Source organism: Ctenocephalides felis, unplaced genomic scaffold (genome assembly GCF_003426905.1).
Source record: "Ctenocephalides felis isolate EL2017-DRISC unplaced genomic scaffold, ASM342690v1 CF-g0.4_SCAFFOLD_01753, whole genome shotgun sequence".
Classification (NCBI taxonomy): Eukaryota; Metazoa; Arthropoda; class Insecta; order Siphonaptera; family Pulicidae; genus Ctenocephalides; species Ctenocephalides felis.
The window spans coordinates 14745-35045 of record NW_020537907.1 but is presented as its reverse complement, the minus strand read 5'-3'; the positions used below and the strand labels follow the sequence as shown (position 1 = coordinate 35045).

Below are 20301 nucleotides of genomic sequence, written 5' to 3'. Positions count from 1 at the left end.
ATTATGTCTTGTTCAAACTTCTATTAAAAGTTTTGATCATTTTGCAAAATGGTGCAATACTTGTTAGTTTCAAATAAAGTAACCCACATTCATAGAATGTAATAATTTATATCAAAGAATTTGACGTTTATAAATTTTATAGAGTGTCTTCAAAATTAAGTTAATTGCATAGTATAAAATAAAGCTTGGTACATTTGTAAATAAAACTCTCATTTTATACCCTAATCCCTAATGCAATCAATTTAATGCACAACATTTGATTTTTGGGACTCAAAAGTGTTCGGAATTTCGTCCTTGGGGCCGTTATTTTATGGTCTGCGAGGAAATTCACCGTCGAAAGTTTAACAGAACCCGTGCGGAAATCAATTACCCTTCTGGCATTTTTTGTACCAAACCAATTTTTATTTTCGACGTCAGGGCGCGTTGCTGCCATTCGCACGTTCCTCTCGAAATAGAGAATAGATGCGCGAGGATTTCATTATTTTACTTTTTTGTAATTTAAAAATCGATTCGATGGTTTAAAACCGATTTGAACAGTTGATTTATCGTGGTGATGAAAATAAAATATTTAGGAAAAAAATTAAACTAAATTCTCGGGGATCTATTCTCTATTTCGAGAGGAACGTGCGAACGTGAGAATTCATGAAGATAAATGATGGTCAATATAATATTTTATGAATATGCAACAATTCAAGTCAGTTAGTAATCAATAGTATTATAGAGCAAATTTAATATGTTTTAATATATGTTTCAGTATATTAAGTTATCCTCTCATATATAAAGTGAAATTAAGTACCTGCGTAATTAAATTTCCATGCTTGCAAAATTTTTGTCACTTTTTTTGATATTGTAAATCATACTGAATATTGAGCTATTTTTCATCTTCCTAAAAATCAGTTTCCGATGCTCGAGGGATATTAATCATCTTGAAAGAAAATTGGATTTTGAATCTCTGCAACTTTTGCTATGATCAACGACTGCTTTGCAATAAATTTGTTCAAAAATATTTCAGAGAAATAAGGTCATTTTACATTTTAATAGATTGATTTATGTCACCTCTCATCTTTTACATACGTATCTCTTACAGATTCAAACGTAGACAATTCTAATCCATCACCTAGGTTTCCAAAGCCCCACATCATATCCCATAACCATACTAAGGAATATATTCTAAAGCATCCGTTATAATACCTCCGATACATGTAAAGATGTAAAGAATATTACATAATATTCATCTCTCGTATGACATTTTATGAGAATTGACAAGGCAACCTATGTCATACAGGATCCGGGAACGCAATTTTATTGAAAAGGAATATGGATAGAAAAAATCTAGAAATAGAAAGTTGATCTTGGACGAAAAAATTGTGGACTGCTGACCCATAAGTAAAATAAATAATATACTTTATCAAAAAAGTTAGGGGAGAGATTTTTTTTCCTTACTATCTCCCTCCATAATTCTTCATAATGACGTGCTCTGCATCCGCCCTAGTCGCTCCACCCAAGCAATTAAAAGCCGGCTTGTTTATAGTAATAATAGTTATTGTGTGCAATGCTGTAAACTTGTTCGAAAAAACATACTTCATGTTTAGGAGTTGTGACGACTGTCACTACAGTAAAACCTTCATAAGAAGCTTTAAAAATATCAAAATCGAATTTCACAGAAAAACTATATTATGTGAGTTGAGGTCAATAATCTACAAAGTATATTACCCGCAAAATTTGAATTCAAATTTCATAACTCTTTGTGCAGATAGTTTAGAATATCAGTTTATACATTCACAATTTTACAGTTTACTGTCAAGATGCTCGCGTAAATGTTTATCGACCAAGTCTTGGTATCGTATGTGGCAAGGTAATCCTCCTCGACTGTAACTCCCACAAGACGAAATCCTTACACCTTTTCCGAGGGCTCTCTTTATGTCTCTCAATATACGAGTGTACGTCAGGATCATTGTATTTCAGTGCCTAACTCAGACGTTGTGGGTGGCCGACACATCACGGAAAAAAATACAGAGAGCTGGGAGGTGGAAAAAGAAAATTTTTTTTGTTCGAATGTTAGTTGAACACCAAATTAGGGAAAGAGTATAAGTAAGTGAAATTTTGTGGAATATCTACTCAGATAAAATTTTTAGTTGTTTATTGCAGAAATGAAGTCAATAATGTTATAAAATTGGTTAGGAGGGAATTTTTTGCCTGACTATCTCCCTCCGTAGTTCTTGTCTACCCTTTTCCCATTTTTTGCACTCCACAATGGCGTGCTCAGCATCCGCCATAGTCGCTCCACCCAAGCAATAACAATTAAGAAACTTAATAAATTATTTTGTGAATTATCAAGCATCTGCTATAAGAAATTTCTGGCAAGATTACTTATACCATGTATGTAGTTTTTGATATTATTTGTTTATTTAAATTAATGGTAACATTTTTTACACAGCTAGAGAAGTTTTGTAGACTGCTCGTTAGGTAACGTAGACATAAAGATTCTATTTAGATAACTATTAATTAATTTCTGTAAACAATGCGCAAATCCATAAACTTGATACAGCAAGATTTTTGCAGAAACCGTTACAGAAAAGCTCTTTTTTGCTAATTCCAAAGAAATAGCTGAAAAATAATCGCGTCTCGCAAACCTGATCGCAGCTCCTCCGTGTCGAGAGGTAAAGATAATAGCTTATAAAATTGTAAAATCGGTACAGACGTTTTTTTAAGGAACGTTTGAAATTTCAATATTGATATATTTTATAGTTTTTTAGGCTACCACCAATTCCAGCAGTATCATTTACCAACTTTACATCATACGACAGATTTTTGTAGTCATGCCAAATAGTATCCAAAGACTATTTTTTAGTTTTTGAGTAAATTTGTCACCAGTTCTCCAAATAATATACATTTCGAATAATATATACCGCAGCAAAGCAATAAATGTGATGCTGTACTCCCGAGACGTATAAAACAATGTAATAAGTGCCAAAGGCAGTCTGAGAAATTCTATTGCCTTGTTCTCAATTCTTCACGTTTCATCATTAACTTGGATAACGAAAAGGATTTTTAGGATCTGATAGAAATTAGAAAATCTTCTTAGGATTTATTTTTAAAATTATGCTTCAAATCTACTTAGAGACTATCCTTCAACTACGAAAGTTGAATAAAGTTAGTTGATGTTGAAAATCTTGATAATTTTGATCGTTCTTAAGTAGCATTATGATTATGTAATAAAATAAAAATTCCATTGCTTCTACTGAAATAAAATTTTTAGTTCAGGTGAGTATTTATATTTGATGAATCATACTCTTATTCATAACTATTCGTCATGCAAACCTTACGTGAGTTAGCATAGGAAAATATGTAAATGGCTTTTATATTCAAGCTTACTTAAAATGCATAATACATGCTACTCTTGTTCCATTAGATTTTAGGATTATCACATAAGTCATTTCCATCAGTTGTCGGTTTTCGATAAGCTCCCCTGTCTTGCCATAAACTAAATGGCATTATATCAAATGAAGTCTTTGAGGCCTTGCAAACTGATCGAAGTCCATTAAAATGAGCAAATAATGATAGTAAGGGCAAAAGGGACATTCAATCGGCTAAGATGATGTTAACCCTTGGGTTGGGTCTAAAACACTAGCTGAAGATTTACTATAAGTACTAAAGAACCACAATCCATTATGGTAAAGGACTGAGGTCTGCAATTTGAGGAAACGTGGGATTACATATTAACTAATCTATATATACATACACACATATATTTATATATATATATATATATATATATATATATATATAAATTGTAGCCTAAAACTGTCAAGAAGACTACTGTTATATATATTCATATTACATGAATAATTTCTCATGTCATCAAGTTTTTGATAACTATAAAATGTTTGCTATCAATCTATGTTTAATGAGATTATTTATAATATCCAGTTATAAGCTTTTAGTAGCATCTATGAATAAAACACGTCTTCATTTATAAATTATAATATGCAATATATTATAATTATCAATTATTCCGTAGACGTGCTTCAACTAATTAATTCATATCACTCAACTTGATGCACGAATAAACACAAACATTTAATGCCGTTAAGTTAATTGCATTTGCGATGTTATAATTTTCCTATAATTGGTAATATTTTTAAAAGCTCTCATATTTCCGAGTCCAATTCATTATTGAACTATCATTACTTTGTAAAATATTGTCTGTTTAATTAGTAGTTTTCGATTTTGTTACGCAACAATTACGTGTATTAATTTTATTAACAAAATTTATCATAATTGACTTAGAATAAAGATTGACGATTAGAATAATAATTATAATAATAGCGTATTGCTCTGCTATTTGAAACACACATATCTCACATGATATACCTATACAATTTTTATAATCTAATATAAAAAAATCTATATATTCTAACCTGTACCTGCATACACCTGTAGAAATCTATTTCTTAAGCACTTCTTATTATATCAACCTGAATATTTAAATTTCTTTTTTATATAAACAATAGTACAGGTGAAATAATCAGTTTAAACTTAAGAATGTCTAAAACTCCAAAATTATGAGAAATAATTTTGTACTTCTTTGAAAACCAATCACAGAATCATACTGCTATTAGTATTAGCTAAATATTTGTATTTTTCTGATAATTTAATTTGCCAGTCAGAAACATAAGATTAAAGAATAATTATAATTTTTACTAAATTGATCCAGTAATAGATTAGGTTTTAATTACAGGCTCCTATCTGAATTGGACGTACCTATAACTAGCATACATCAATTATGTTAGTTTAATTAGTTTTGTTAAATATAAACTATCCGGAATTAAATGTAGAGTCAAAATAATGTGTGCATTCGATCTGCAATATTATCTGATCCAAAACAGAGGTAATATATCACAATTGATATATTTGAATTAGGCCTGAAATAATATAGATTCACAAATAATTAAAATAACTAAACGGAATTTATTTTGGATCAATGAAAATGAACCTTGAATCTTGTTTATCAGACGAGATTAGAAACCATTAGCACATATATTTTGCACTCATTGGAGGATATATTTTAGTCATAAATACATACTAGAATTAAACAGTTTGAAATAAGTATTACAAAATTATGATTATAAATATGGATATTTACGCGACTATGCATTTAAAAAATCACGTATTTCCAATTATTAAGATATAAATTATATTGATCGAGTCAATTATCATTTATCTATCGTTTCTCCGCGTGGGTTATTATGTATAATAATTTAATTGGCAAACTATTAACTCAGGTTTCCACCTGCTCGTGTTATTTGAATATGAGCTATGTAAATACACAACAAGATTCCAAGTTGTTGTTCTGGCAGAGAACATATTTCCCATGCAACATTGCCCAAGAAGACTGTTAATATTATCTAAACCACTCACTTGAAGTGGCGAAGGGGGCCAACGCTCCAAGAGCTTTTGATCTAGCAAACTTGGGGAAGACATTCAAAGTTCGGTGTAATATTAATTTATATTGTTATAGTCGAGACCACATTTATCATTTCTTGTAACTAAATGATAATTGAATCTAATTAATTTTATTTTTTAATTTAATTTATTTACTTTGAAATTACAAAATTTAGTCCAAGAGCTTTTGATTTCTATAAGCCATTTTAAGGCTTAAAAAGTTGGGTCTAATATTAATTTAAATTATTATAGTCGATACCACATAATCATTTCTTGTAAGTAAATGATTATTGAATTTTATTCACTTTAGATTCAATTTATTTATTTTGAAACTACAAAATCTAGTCCAAGAGCTTTTGATATCAGAAACTTCTGTAAGCTACTCTAAGGCACAAAAAGTTGGGCCAATATTTCTTATAATTAAATTCGTATTGAATTCAATTAATTAGTATTATAAATAAAATAGAAACTGAAAGAAATAAAAAAGCTTTAGTTTAATTTTGATTTGACATTTTTTATGATATTTTCTATGATGGTCTAAAAGAACACCTTTAAATTGACTGTTCAATTACAAAAGCTTAATAATGAATATTTTATCAAAATGCAATAATAAACTATATCGAAATGTCTACATATCGTCACAAAGTTGCTAAATTTTAATTTTCTTACATTAAGTCGATTATTCACACAAAATAAAGGAAAGATTTGACTTGAACACCTTGTTATTACATTTTTATTTACAGTAATTTAAAATTACTACTGAACCGCCGAATATTGAAATTCCTTCATTGAACAATTTTATTTAGAAATATCACAAAATTAGTGTGAACATTTATTTAGATAGATAATAAAATTTTACAGTCGCTGTTATAATAAAATAACAACTGTAAAATTAAATTCGATACGAAATTAATATTACGTAATTAATAAAATACTTTATGGATCAATTTCATTGCTATTCATTAACAATATTCATCAAAATCAAATTTTCGATCAGTTTTTGTAGCTTTTGTTGCGATAATTTCATACTTTCATTGTTAACTCCGAAATACCTCGGCTTCTGTTTAATTATAACTCGGATGTCGAAATAAGAAAGGGTATTAAATTATTAATTTAAAATTTCTATTGTATAGAAAATATAATCGTGATGAAAACGTATCATGGAAACGATAATGTTGCAAAAATATATTTATATAAAGTAGATGACTTCTTTAAAAATTATAAAAGATTTTATTTATTTTTTGTAATATCAAAACATCAGTTCAATCAAATGATTTTAAATTTTAACAACATAGACAAATTTGAGGGATTAACTAAATCATTAATAATTAGAGCTTTACATTCTACTAAAATATCGGATAATTTATTAACCAAATAAATTGTGTTTTGTACAACCATAAATTAATTTATGTGATATACCACCTTTTTCACATTTATTTGAAAAAGTAATATTTTATTTTATAGAGATTTAATTAATAATTATATTTTTATTTTTATTCGCGAAATATTGAAATATTCAATTTCTGCTTGAATTCATATCTCAATACATTTTAAATTAGTTTTTAGATTTAATAATTTTCTTATGTATTTAAAATATTTTCTTTTATTTTCTGCCTCTAAAATATTTAAATCATGTTTTTCTTTATGCAAATTGCTTTGAAAACGTGTTAGTTCTAAATATAGCTTATTAATTAAAATGATTTTAAACCTCATAATGAGTAGAAATGGAAAAAATACAACACAGTAGCCATATCTGCACATGTCTGCAAGTTTGTACATAGAAAATGTAATGTCAAAGCTAATTAAAAACTAATTAGGCGAGTACAAAGCATCACAAACACTACAGAACATTTCTACTGAATTATATTTTATGTACAAAAAAATCTACATAGTTCTACGTCCTGTTTCACTAAAAGTCTCCTCTGGGCAAAGACTGATGTTTGGTGACCCTAATTCACCAGAACATGTCTGACTGACAAATGCCTTCAGAGGTAAGAAGAGGTCTTAGATTTACTGGGAGTCTTGGGGTGATGCACTCACGAAAATTGCTATGGTAACACAATGGCAGAGTATTTGCATAAAAAGATCCTGAGACGTTTGGAATTTATCTTATTAATAGGCCTTCTGCCCCTATTCTTAAAAACTGTAGCACCATAATAATGGAGGTGCAAAAATGGAAAAAAATCATTATCATAAAATCAAATGCAATAAATCGGATGACAAACTTTTTTCGTTCTTTGATCTAAAATCACACACCATTTAGTAACTTTGGTTAATCAATAAGATGTTCTGCAGTATAACTCTTTAATGACCTTTGTTTCAAATATCGTCTTTTACGTAAACATATTTTGACGAAAACTGTTTTCAAGAAAAAACACGTATGTAAGTATTTGGTATCCAACTAGAATTTTCTTATTTTCAATCAAAAATTACTCACTACCCTTATTTTTTGTAATTAACAATACATTTTGCAATGTGTGTTTTCCCTCGGTTATATTTAATAATTCACTACCTTCTGTGATTTCATAAATCTGACAGTCCGACAGTTTCAACTTATTTTCAACACAAATATAATCTCGTATAACTATGTTTGACAAACAAAAAGTTGATCATACACAAGTTGCACAGGATACCGTACGTTTACATATAAACTACCTCACGATATGAAACTATACATTTGATTTATTTTAGTGAATATTTGTGAAAGGAACTATGTTACAGAAGTTTTATATTCAATTAAGATGATAATGATAATATAAAATCAAAAGCACTTCTTAGATAAATTCTATAGATAAATTCTATAGATAGATCCCTGATCTCATGATCTCAAAATGCTATTATATTTATCTCTTTATTATATTTTTATACGTTATTAACATACATTAATTTACAAAATAATATATTATTTTATACTCATTTTTATTTTTATTAAATTTTCGTTATATCGTTATTCTGTTACATGACGAATATAATACAATATTTCTGTATGGCATTACAAAGCCGAACAAAAGTACAGATGTAGCCCGCGATCGTCATCAAGTTGTTTTAAATGGTATATCGATTTTATAATCTCGCCGACGCTGTGGCATTTACAATAGCTCCACGCTTCTACCACTGTGAAAGAGCCAGTCAACATATTGAAAAGTCTTCCAAAATAATAATTGTAACCGAAATTTTATCATAGTGGGCAATTCCCAAAAAGTGCCCAAAAAAGTGTTGTTGTTACTAACTTACTATGATAAGCCAAAATTTGAAGAAATGAAAAAATAATTATAATTTGCCACTTTTTTACACGAATCAAATTGTTAAAAAACAAATTAATTTTATTTGCTTACTAATATAAACAATATATGAAGATAGCTTAATATGTTTACAATTTCATATTTGTCTGTTTAAAAAAAAAATGTGGCACGAAACACTAAAATACACGAGCTTTAGTTCCTAAAAGCATTCACACTTCTATTTAGATTATTGATATTTATACTTATTTAATTAATTTTTATTAATAATATATATTAAGACAAGAAAGCATTACTAAACTTGCAGTAAACTTTCCTTATTTTAACTTGCAGTATAAAATACGGTGGAGCGATCGTGTTAAAAAAACAGCTACTAATTTCTAGTATCTTTAATTCTGTGAATCGTTTTTAAAAAAATTAAAAAAAATATCTAAAACAAATTCAAATAATCTTGAATATATAATAAGAATAATTAGTTAAAATAAATTTAATTTTTATATTTAAATATTTGCTAATCAAATATTTCCCCAACCCACAGTCTACGCGGAATGCTACGCGTAGCACAGCACGTGTATAGTACCAGCAAAACGGCATAAGCGCCTTGATTGATTTATGCGAATCAAATTCACAGTCTCGTTTCGGAAACAAGCGATAGATTTTTTCATCAGTATTTCATATTCTATAAAAATAAATATGAAAATAAATTCAGTAACATCGGAAATAAAACCCCTGCGCACTAACGAGGACAGTAGGAGTAAAATAGAATCAAATGAATTTGATGTTCATTAGATACAAAAAAATCTTCTTGATCAAGATATATAAAACAGTTATAAATTTTCTGATGCAGTATGTTTTCGATAAATACTTGTTAAATCAGATTTTCAAATAATTTCGTAAACCAAACTTTTTTTTTATCAGTCTAATAATTCTTCAAAAAACAAACATATCTAGCAATAGGAATTTAGATTGTAAATTGTCTCCATTAGTTGGAATTTAATTTAATTTTGTCCTCAGTTCCAGACCATGCCAGGCCGAGAGTCTGCTCCTTGCCTGATCGTCCATATAATCCTCGGGCGAGCGACGATTTGTACCGACTTCGATCATTTTCGATCACGTCGAAGGGAAGCGTGGTGAATTGTGGTGACAGCATCATCAGCAGGCGTTCCAGATCGAACACCAGCGTCAATTCCACAGCCAGCAGGTGAGAATACTTATCTTTATGGTGATTTATGTATCTGGATGAGGAATCAATTCATTTGTTATGTAGAAATCATTGATTCATGGTGATTCATAAAGTAATTCTTGGGCTGTAGAAAAATATGCTAATACAATCTTACACAATTATAAGAATTTCCATGAATCTGTCAAAATGTGAAGTATTCTCATGAGCTATAAATTTTTGAAAAATTATTTATGAACTCTACTCAATATACTTCCTTAAAATTCATCACAAGCCATAAATTACTAATCTTCCGATTTAATTTCTGAAAAAGAATATGTTCTTTTTTTAGTCCTGTCCACTCCAGTTTTATTTCTATGGGTTCACTTTTGGTGTTTTTCCTTTGGCTTTGGCTTTGAATTTTGAATATCACCATGTATCACCAAGGGGGAGGGGGGTCCAAAAATCCCTAAAAACTCGCTCACGTAATTAATGGACGCCTCCTAAGACCGTAGCTCCACTATATAATTTGCGATTGTATTTTTTTAATACTATTCATTTATTATCATAGCTTTTCTTAGATGAAATGAGGTACAATATTGTACTATGCAGATCTACATATATCTGAATACTAAGATAGAACTTGAGTGTGTGTTGAGTTTTTTTAATTAAAAAAGATTTAAGTATTCCTTTTATAGAGATATGTAATTTGTGTTTTTTAATATAAAGAACAGTTTCTATAAACTTAAACAAGAAATTTTAAAGAATATTCAGCAAATATTTTTCATTAAACCGCTCACAAAATTATATCTACAATGTTGTAGTACTGAGAAATATCTTGAAATAAAACTTTGCAAACAAAATTCTCAACATTAGAGCAAATTAGTAATAAGAAAATTGAATACATTGTGCCACGTGTTTGTAAAGGAATTTATATAATTTATGTGCTATGCTCATTGTACCCTTAAATTATAATAATGGTTTCTTAATTTGAGAAAATACCTGTAATCTATAGCGCAACTTTCGTATTATCAATAGTAAAATATATAAAATTAATCTATGTTTTGCTTGACGGAAATAAGCTAAGTTTCCTTTATAATTGTCAATTAAAATAAAGTACTGGTGGCTAAGATACTATGTAAGCAAATCATTTTCAATTAGTCAAATCCTCTGTTTCTAAAATGTCAAATGAATGAAAAACAGTTTCAACAGACGTAAATAAACAACTTCATTAAACGGGAAATTGTGTGTACAATGATTCTTTAATTAGTTCCTTATTGCTTTTTGTTTACTGATGCTCGAACAATCTCTTCAGAGAAGCGAAATGACAAAATTGCTTGACTGTTCTTTGTACTGAAAACATGAGGGTACTTAGAAACAATTATTTGTGATTTAAGGAAATATAACTATGAGGTGAATGATTTAAATTGGCAAACTTAAGCATTCCTTTGAAAAAACACAATTGTTCTATATGCACTATATTCTTTAGTGCCTAGTATTCATTTCCTTCTCCGGATTTTCTTACCTTTATTTTTTTCATTATTATTTATTTTTTGTAGCTTGTTTTCAATATATCAGTAAATAAGTCTACGACTGTGAATAATTCAAATATGATCATAAATTTATCTTTAATAAAAAATGAGTTTAAATTATATGTTTAATTTGCTAAATCACACAGTACTTTAAATCCTTGTTTCTACAACTCCTTATTATTTTTTGGTTCATCCTTGAGTGCGTTTGAGCAGCAAATATTATTTCAGCAAATCAAATTAAGACCGTTATTATATATAAATCGGAAGTACTCATTTAAATATCAATTTAGCATTTTATATCACGACAATAATCCTTATGTATTTACCGAAAAAATGAAGAAAAGTGGTTGTACCCTCGATTTTATTGGGTGGATTTTGTAACGCAATTATAACGATCACAATTGGTTCTTTATTTAATTTATTTTTTCCCAACACAGCATTTTTTGTTCAGCCTCGAAATTTATTCATTACGTTATATTATATTAAGGGACTTCATGCGTTAATGCCATTTCCATTATCGAATGGCTTACACGCTTCTTATATTTTCTCCCAAAAAGCGTTGTAATGGAAAACAAACAATATATTTCGGAAAAAACTCTCAACTCATACTAAAGTTTTTCAAACTTTTTCGGCACTCACGCATTGTGAAAATATTTAGTATCGAAGATAACAAGTGGGTGAACTTTTGCTGTGAAAATTGTCATCGCTAAAATAATAAATTGGAGATGTGCTGAATGTTTGATTTGTGTGTCGGATTAAATCAATATTGATTTAAGTGTCTCTTCAGCTCTGGTAATAAAAGTTTATGAGTAATAAAAATCCTGCACATGCGGAATAATTTGAATATTGGAAATTTCAGTTTGATCAAACTAAACGTATTGTCTAATTTATCTCATTTAATTAATATTCACTGAATATCAAATTCCTTTATCTCATGGAAATTAACGAATGTATAAGAAAACACCTGACTAAACAAATTAGAAAACTTCAGGGACAAAACAAGCCCTTCGGATACCTGACGGACACGGACCCTTTCGAAAAATATTGTATTCAATAAACCGGCTTTTTCCCTGAGATATTTTGACAGTGAAGGATGTTATTTTCTGTCAAGTGAAAAATATCGGAGAGTACGGGATTTTCGGATTTTACGATGTTTGCTCTATCCGAGACGACACTTTTCCCGTTTGGCGCAAAATCCGATATTGAGACGCCGTATATACATGATAAAATAGTCAAAGAGTTAGTTGACTATAGGGTTTTGAAATATAACTTAAAATTGACAATATTGAAATATAACTAAAATTGCAATATCATTTTACAAAAAATAATAGAAAATTTACCAGGATATTTGCCTTTTACCATGGAACGCTAAAAGAAATTTGGCTTTCTAAATATAAATCTGACACTCCAAGTTACGAAGTAAAAGGTCAGTAAATGATCAGAAGATCAATCATAACCAAAAAACAAATTCGTAAAACTTTCTTTATCATAAGTATTCTGAAATTTTTGAATTAACAAAACTATATATTCATTTCATAGAATTTTATTATTTCCATATATTAAAGAGAAGTATTTAGTTTTGATCCCGAAAAATCCTATATTTTGATATAGATTTAAAATTACCAATTTCATATTTAAAGGTTTTGATCAGGATTTATTTACATGCAAATGAAATAAATGTGTTAAATAAAATCTGATGAATATTAATGCAATATTTTGTTGATTTCAAACTAATTTCGACTAGAACCGTCTAGAACCGTCTCACGTCTAAGCAAAAAGGCTGCATTTAAAGATAGCACCTCATTGATATTGATACTAATTACGTTTTGAAAATTTATAACTAGTTGTGTATAAATGACTAATCCTTTTTCACATCCAAGTGAAAAGATTGCTTCAAATTAAAATAACTCCTCGAAAGTGTCACCATAGGGTCCGTCTATGAACGATTTGATGGTTGATGGACAGTAGACGCCGTACTGAAGTGGTTAAATCTGACTTCCCACGATATCCGTAATAATTTTTTAAAAAACCCACCATGTTAAAATATATTAATAAAAATAATTAACCATATGTGGAAATCCAAATTACTCGTTTTTTGAGTCATCATATATCAGATCCTCTCCTATATTATCCGTCTGGTCGACGCATCGGTCCGGATAGCACAATAGATAAGATAGACACGCCGGGGCTTACATTGCGCCACGAATATCCAAATCCTTCGCTTTCGGCAGACAGACGGGCTTAAATATACCAATTCCGCGTACACTCACCAAAATTTTCATAAACACACAACCTTTTGTTGTTACAACACCACCAGAATATGAATACTAATAAATTTATACCGTCGGATATTTGGACATCATAGTTATGCATATTCTTAGCTAATTCCGTGAAATGAAATCGAGATTGAAGTTTCGAAAATTGGTTACATGATACTTTAACTTTGTCTAGCGGGGCCTAAAGGTCTGCGTGTGAAAAGATTCACCACCGATATATAAAAAACAAGTAAAGTTAGGACAATTTTAACAACAATATCTGAAAGTAGAGGGCAAAAGTTGCAAAACCAGACATAAGCTTGATTCTTACGGTGTTGCTATTAGAGATAAATGGCAATGTTTAAAAATCCATAACAAAAGTATTATATTCTGTTAGTTTCTTTGGTAGTAAGCACAGTTGTTTAGTTTACGGGACCTCAAAATAACTTTTAAGTGAACATTAATAATTTTGATATGATATTGTTATTTAAGATATTTCGTTAATTTTAAGTTAAATTCAGCAGATTTTATTATATACCAGATTATAAATTTTTGAAAAACAGCAAAACAACCACAGCCAAATTGGAACTTTCAGCCCTATCCTATACATATTCGTGGAGTATTTAATTTTATTTACAAATTGTCTTACTTCCAAATCACGTAAAGTTTTTATTTAGAAAGAAATTGATTTGTGTTTCTTCAAAATATTGTCAAAATATTATGCTTTTTATACACAGTTATGTGTATTTACAACTACGTTACATATAACTACTACTCGAAAGTCTTCAAATTTAAAGATTATTATATGTATAATACCGCAAGAAAAATGTCAAACTTTTAATAAGGTTATGATCTTTTCATCGTTTCTAAAGTTCTACAATTTTAAACTCTCTGACACGTAATTTCCTGAATATATAATAAACATAATTTAATGAATTAAAAGCTGACAAGCTAATCTTAGAATTATTTCAAGCGAAAAGTTCCATAACTCCTTGCAGTTACTTAACTGATTTTCAGACTATTAATATGAATCAATATGATACATTTAATTTTATTTTTTATTTAAAATTAGTAAAAAATAGAAGCTGATAATTGAAATTTTATTTATTAAATGTTTAAAAATTATCGGTAAAATCCTTTTTTATTCAATTTATGAACTTGAAATCGATTAAAATATAATTCACAATTTATTGTCTGTTGATTTCTGAACTTTCTTTCGCTATATGTATTTTAAACTTTATTTTGGTATGTTTGTTTTTATATTATATAGTATCATCTATTACCTTGGTTATTATTAATTATTAATCTACCTGTGATTTATTATTAAAGTTGATTTATTGACAATGTTTTCTGAACAAAGTCGTTGATCATCAAATATTCTCATCAGGAATTGTCGCTTAAATTCTCTTCTTGACATATGCCAATCTTAATTTGTAACTTTTCGAAAAGGAAAAATAGAGATGTATCTAGACTGAATTATATTATGCACAATAAAAACTGTGAAAGATAATTTGACAAAAGTCATCTATAATATTTATGATCTTTGTAATTAGACATTATTGATGCAAAGCAATTAGTAGAGTCGATTTTGGAATATTTGATTTGGTTATAACAATTAGTTATATTTCCATTTTATTTCAAATTATTTAAACTGTATAAAAATGTATAAATTAGATTTTTGTTATGATCTATGTATTATATTTTTTTGATATTTTAAAATTATTTTTAAAAAGCTCAAAAATTGTATAATTTTTTTAGATTAATAAATTACTGAGGTAGTTTTAAATAAAAATTAATATATGCATTTTGTAATTTTTTTTTGAAAATTATTTAAAATATTTCTACTAAATTTATTTAAATATATATATATATATATATATATATATATATAGGTATATATATTTATAAGTATTTTATAAACCTCGATGTTGTCTTCATATAATATTAAAACCATTTCAATCTGCAAACATCTTGACATCAAAGTCAGATGCGAAATGGACTTGTATTTGATACGAATCGTTTAATATTTTATTATGAGTTTATTTACCAAATCATATTGCAAATATGATCTCTGATAAAATTGAGCTTTTGTTTGAATTATGAAAATCTACTTTAGCATGTATGATTAAAATGAATTGAACCATTTTTGTTATTTATTACATTAGAAATTCTTTAGATGGTTTTTTGGTTTTTCTTTACATTCTTAATGTATTTAAAAAATCTTGCAATTCATCATTACATTCTTCTTTTTCAAATAATCGCAGGCCATGGGAATTCATAATCCATTTTGGCAGCCGCGCTGTGTAACAGAAAAATTATAAATGTCAACGTTTTGTACAAGATCCATTTTAATAAAAGAATTATTAATTATTTCTTAAATAAATTACATACTCTAAATAAATATACTAGAGCAATATTCTAGTTACCATTAAATTAAATAATGCGCAAGAAAAATATTCGTAAATATTAAAGGGCTTAAGTAATGAACATAAATTGAATTAAAATGCATGTGGGATTTGCATGAAGAATTAATTATAAAATAATATTACTAAAACCAGGTAAATTAAATTATCAAAAATACGAATATGTAGCAGATTAATTTAATAATGCTACATACAACCAACCAAATAAAGTAAGTGCTTGGTTGATGAATTTAATTGTTGGACTTATGTAATTGATAATTTTCAATCAAGTAAATTAAATAACATTGTAAAATGTTTTTTATATCTTTGGAATAATTAATTTTACTTAATATTCTCATTTCTCCTGATGACCGAGAAAATCGATCACAAAAAATCTGTGGTCTTTTTTAATTGTCTTCAAAGCTTTTGTTCCTCGGATTGAGCTTTTGCGTTAAACGCACTGTGGTCTTATTCAACGCTTTGTTTCAGTACGTCTAGTACTATTATAAGGCACCGCGCTGAGAAAGCTTTCATGGGGGGTATTATAAGCAAAACCACGGGTGAGGGTTTAGTAGGAGGGTCGAGGGAAATTTGGTAAAACATATTCTGAGCGAATTTTTAATATGTATGATTTGTATTGATAAAATATATTTATTCGAGATAGATTTAAGCCTAAAGCTTTTACTTGAAACTATTGCTTAGAGCACTGATCTAGTAAAAAATATGAGATAGAAAAAATAGTACCTATATGGTTATATATTTGGAATATATTTTAACCTAAAAAATTAATAGAAATTTTAGTAATGATTCAAATTTTTTGTACTGAACCGCTCGAAACATTGGAATGGAACTTGAAATATAGGAATATCCATTAATTTTGACATTGATGCAAATTCAGCAGAGTACGTTTTAAACAAATTTAAAATATGTAGAATGTATAATATATAAAGGTACTTTCAAGATGAAATTGCAGATCAAATAGTTTAAAATAAAATGACAAAATTGTGAATAATTCACCAAAAAGAAAAAAAGAAGCTTTCAAGTTTTTAGGATCTGATGATAGTAGATCTCTTTCTTTGTCTTATTTTTCTTTCGTTTTCACTGGATTATTTCTCCTTTTCAAAGATAGGAAATGTTCCCTTTTTTGGCAACTATGAAACTTTGAAAAATTATTTATAACCACTTTTACTCATTGATAAAAAAGGAAGGGACAATCTAAAAGAAATTTAAATGAGCTTTCAGATTATACCTACCGGAGGTCAGTCTACGATATATGAAATAGCGAAAGTGATTTATATGCCAAAAACGAGAATAAATACGAAACGGGCCTTTTTCAGAGACACTTTTAGTGCTTTTCTCAAACAGCGGGTGCCGTGAAAGACAAACCATGTTCATTGACTAATGTTATTCAAAAAAAAGCTTGACGGGCTACATTTGAATTTTATAGTTTGTCACATGAATGCTCCAACTTTATTACTTTTAAACAAGATATATTGTGGAGAAAATTATAATCATAAAATGACAATGATTGTCATACATAATTTTGCAGATTCAGATAAGAGAAATAATTAAGAGGGAAAAAGCATTGCAGAAATGCGTTGCACAGGTCTAGAAAACGACAGAAATTTAAGATTTTCATTACAACGCAGAAAAATTACTAGAACGAGGTTTTGACATTTTTTGGGGATTTCTCTCCGATTTTTACAGTTTAACCCTTAATTATAACTTTAGATTGCGGTAAAATATACATTGAAAATATTACGTCGTACAGACAACTTTTTGTGGTCTTGTGTATAAACTAAAAAATACAATATAAAACCTTAAGCTTGCTAAAGATCAACCCTAATAATAAAAATTTTAATTGAAAACCTTTAGCCAATTATTAAACATTTTGACATTTACAGCCCAAAATATTACACCCACATAACCATGGGTGGAAGTATGGGCAGCTTGCACTTTTCAAATACCCATGTTCCCAAGAGGTTTAACATTTTCGACTGTAAATATCAAAGTGTTTCCACGTCTATTTCCTGCCCAAAATATTTCCAGTACCAAAGTATCAAAATTCTAAAACTCAACAAAGTTATTCAATAGGATATCCTCCTCTTAGTTAAAAGTTGCGATCGTGGCTTAACACAAGAAAGCCTTGCAATATTTCACATGTTCGGTTTATTTGCTCATTTATTCCGATAATACGATAGGAGACACGTGCTGTGCTCTCGAAACATGTACCAAATACGTGATATTCTATTAAAGGCTATTATTGGAAGTTTGTTACTTTGCGGTGACAACCTGGTAATACACCAAGTCCTCCTTTTGTAATACATTTCAGGAGGAAATGTTACGTAAAAGATAGCTTTGTGTACCGCACGAGAGGTTTTAGTATAATATATTTATTGCGAGATAATTGTATCATATTGGAAGTTGAGTTTGGTTTCAAAGAGCCCAAAAGGATTTTCTTTGCTCATAGATTGCGTTTAATAACATGTTTGATCTTCCCCATGCACAAATATGATCGAAAGGGCTTTTACATAGTTACTGAAGCACGTGTAGTGCAAAAAATTCTCTATAAGATAAAAATGTATGATATATGTGAGAGACCAAAAGAATTTTCATTGCTTATAAATTGCATTTACTAATATGTTTTGATCTTCCAGCAATATATGCACTAGTTGAAAATGGGATCGAAAAGTCTTTTACAAAGTTACTGTGGCACGTGTAATATAGAAAATGCTCTACAAAATGAAAATTTATGATAGTACAAACAATATCAATATTTCGTTTTGATATCAAGTTATAGTTACTATAAATTTATAAAAAAAATATTTGATAACCGCACAAATTCAAGATGTCGATTAATGTAAAATTCATAAAGATCATAAATTTAAAATAATATTATTAAGAATATTTAAAAAAAAACATTTGAATATATAATTATATTTATTTGCTGCATATAATATCATACAGGGTGTCCTAGAACTCAAAGTAACCAAAAAAGGAGTGAAAAAGTATTGATCGTAACTATCATGAGAAAAATTTTAAAAAATATATATCTCACGTACTTCCAAAATTTTGGGTATTTAAGTGCAACCTATAGTCTTGGTAAAAAAGTGATATTTTTTTATTACGGATTCCAAGCTAAAATGAACAAAATTAACATAGTAACCAAAAAATCGTCACATTTTCATCAAAGCTCTAGGTTGCACTTAAAAGCTCATAATTTTCAAACTACATGAGATAATTTTTTTTTTCAATTTTTTTTTGTGGTAGTTATGATTATTACTATCATATCTTTTGTGTTTGACGTTGAGTTTTGGGGCACCCTGTGCATGTGAGTAATCAATTTATAGAAGATTTTAAATTTTTATAATTTGAATTATTATTATTTAAGCGAATGAAACATTGTAGTAACATAAAATCAATGTAAATACCGTATGGCTATAGTTTTCGAAACAAATCCAATTCACAAAACTTTCAGTTATGTTTCCAAATTAATTCTGCATTTATATGCATGTATTCTGCAATATGTAGAGAGCTTTATTTAGAACTAAATCATATTTTAAAATTCCCATCAAAATAAACAAAATTCAATTTGGATTAATTTTGAAAACATGGAAATAGAGTATTGTTATATAGAATGGAATATAGTTTTCAATAAAGTTTACGAGATAAAAAAGAATGCAACATTTTTCCCAACATGGTTATTTTGTTATTAGTTTTGATCAGTTGATAGATTGTGAGAGCTTATCTGTTTATCCAACATCAAATAAATCTCCCAATACAATTTTAAGCAAATATATCCCTTCACCACTTTAAGCAAATTAAATTCACTGACCTCAGCCTGTTCTGGAGCGCCCACGCTTGGTTTCCTTCTATCTCTGAGTTTTCCGAACATGAAAATGGCAGATATAGCTGCGACTGTCAAGATAGCGTACATTTCCACAGTAATTCCCTCCGAAGTGGCCCTAGATGTCTCCTGGACCATTTCCTCGGCCATAACCGCTTCTGATAACATATTTTGCGGAGCCAGATCTTCCCCGCGCCAAAACATGAATTTATTTAAGATTGCGTCCATCTTTCTGAAATAGAAGAAATTTAAAAATGAATGCAAGGGAAAGTACACCAAATTTATCATTTATAGAAAATAAAATTTTCTTATTTTTCCAATAATTAGGTGAGGCAAATTGAATTTAAACTACATGCATATTTTGCGGAAAAAATCACTGCTGGTGGTAAAAAAAATCAGTAGAGTGAATCAAACTTTTAATG

General features: G+C 28.6%; 1 protein-coding gene across 1 annotated transcript in view; it reads left to right on the top strand.

Annotated features, from left to right (window-relative positions):
- The first annotated feature begins 1467 nt into the window (after positions 1 to 1467).
- LOC113374368 (GTP-binding protein Rit2-like) overlaps positions 1468 to 20301 on the top strand; it is a 30187-nt gene continuing 11353 nt past the window's right edge. Inside the window, exons 1-2 of the mRNA XM_026614461.1 lie at positions 1468 to 1615; positions 9699 to 9885. Of these exons, the coding sequence (XP_026470246.1) occupies positions 1468 to 1615; positions 9699 to 9885 (335 nt within the window). The remainder of the gene's footprint in view (positions 1616 to 9698; positions 9886 to 20301) is intronic.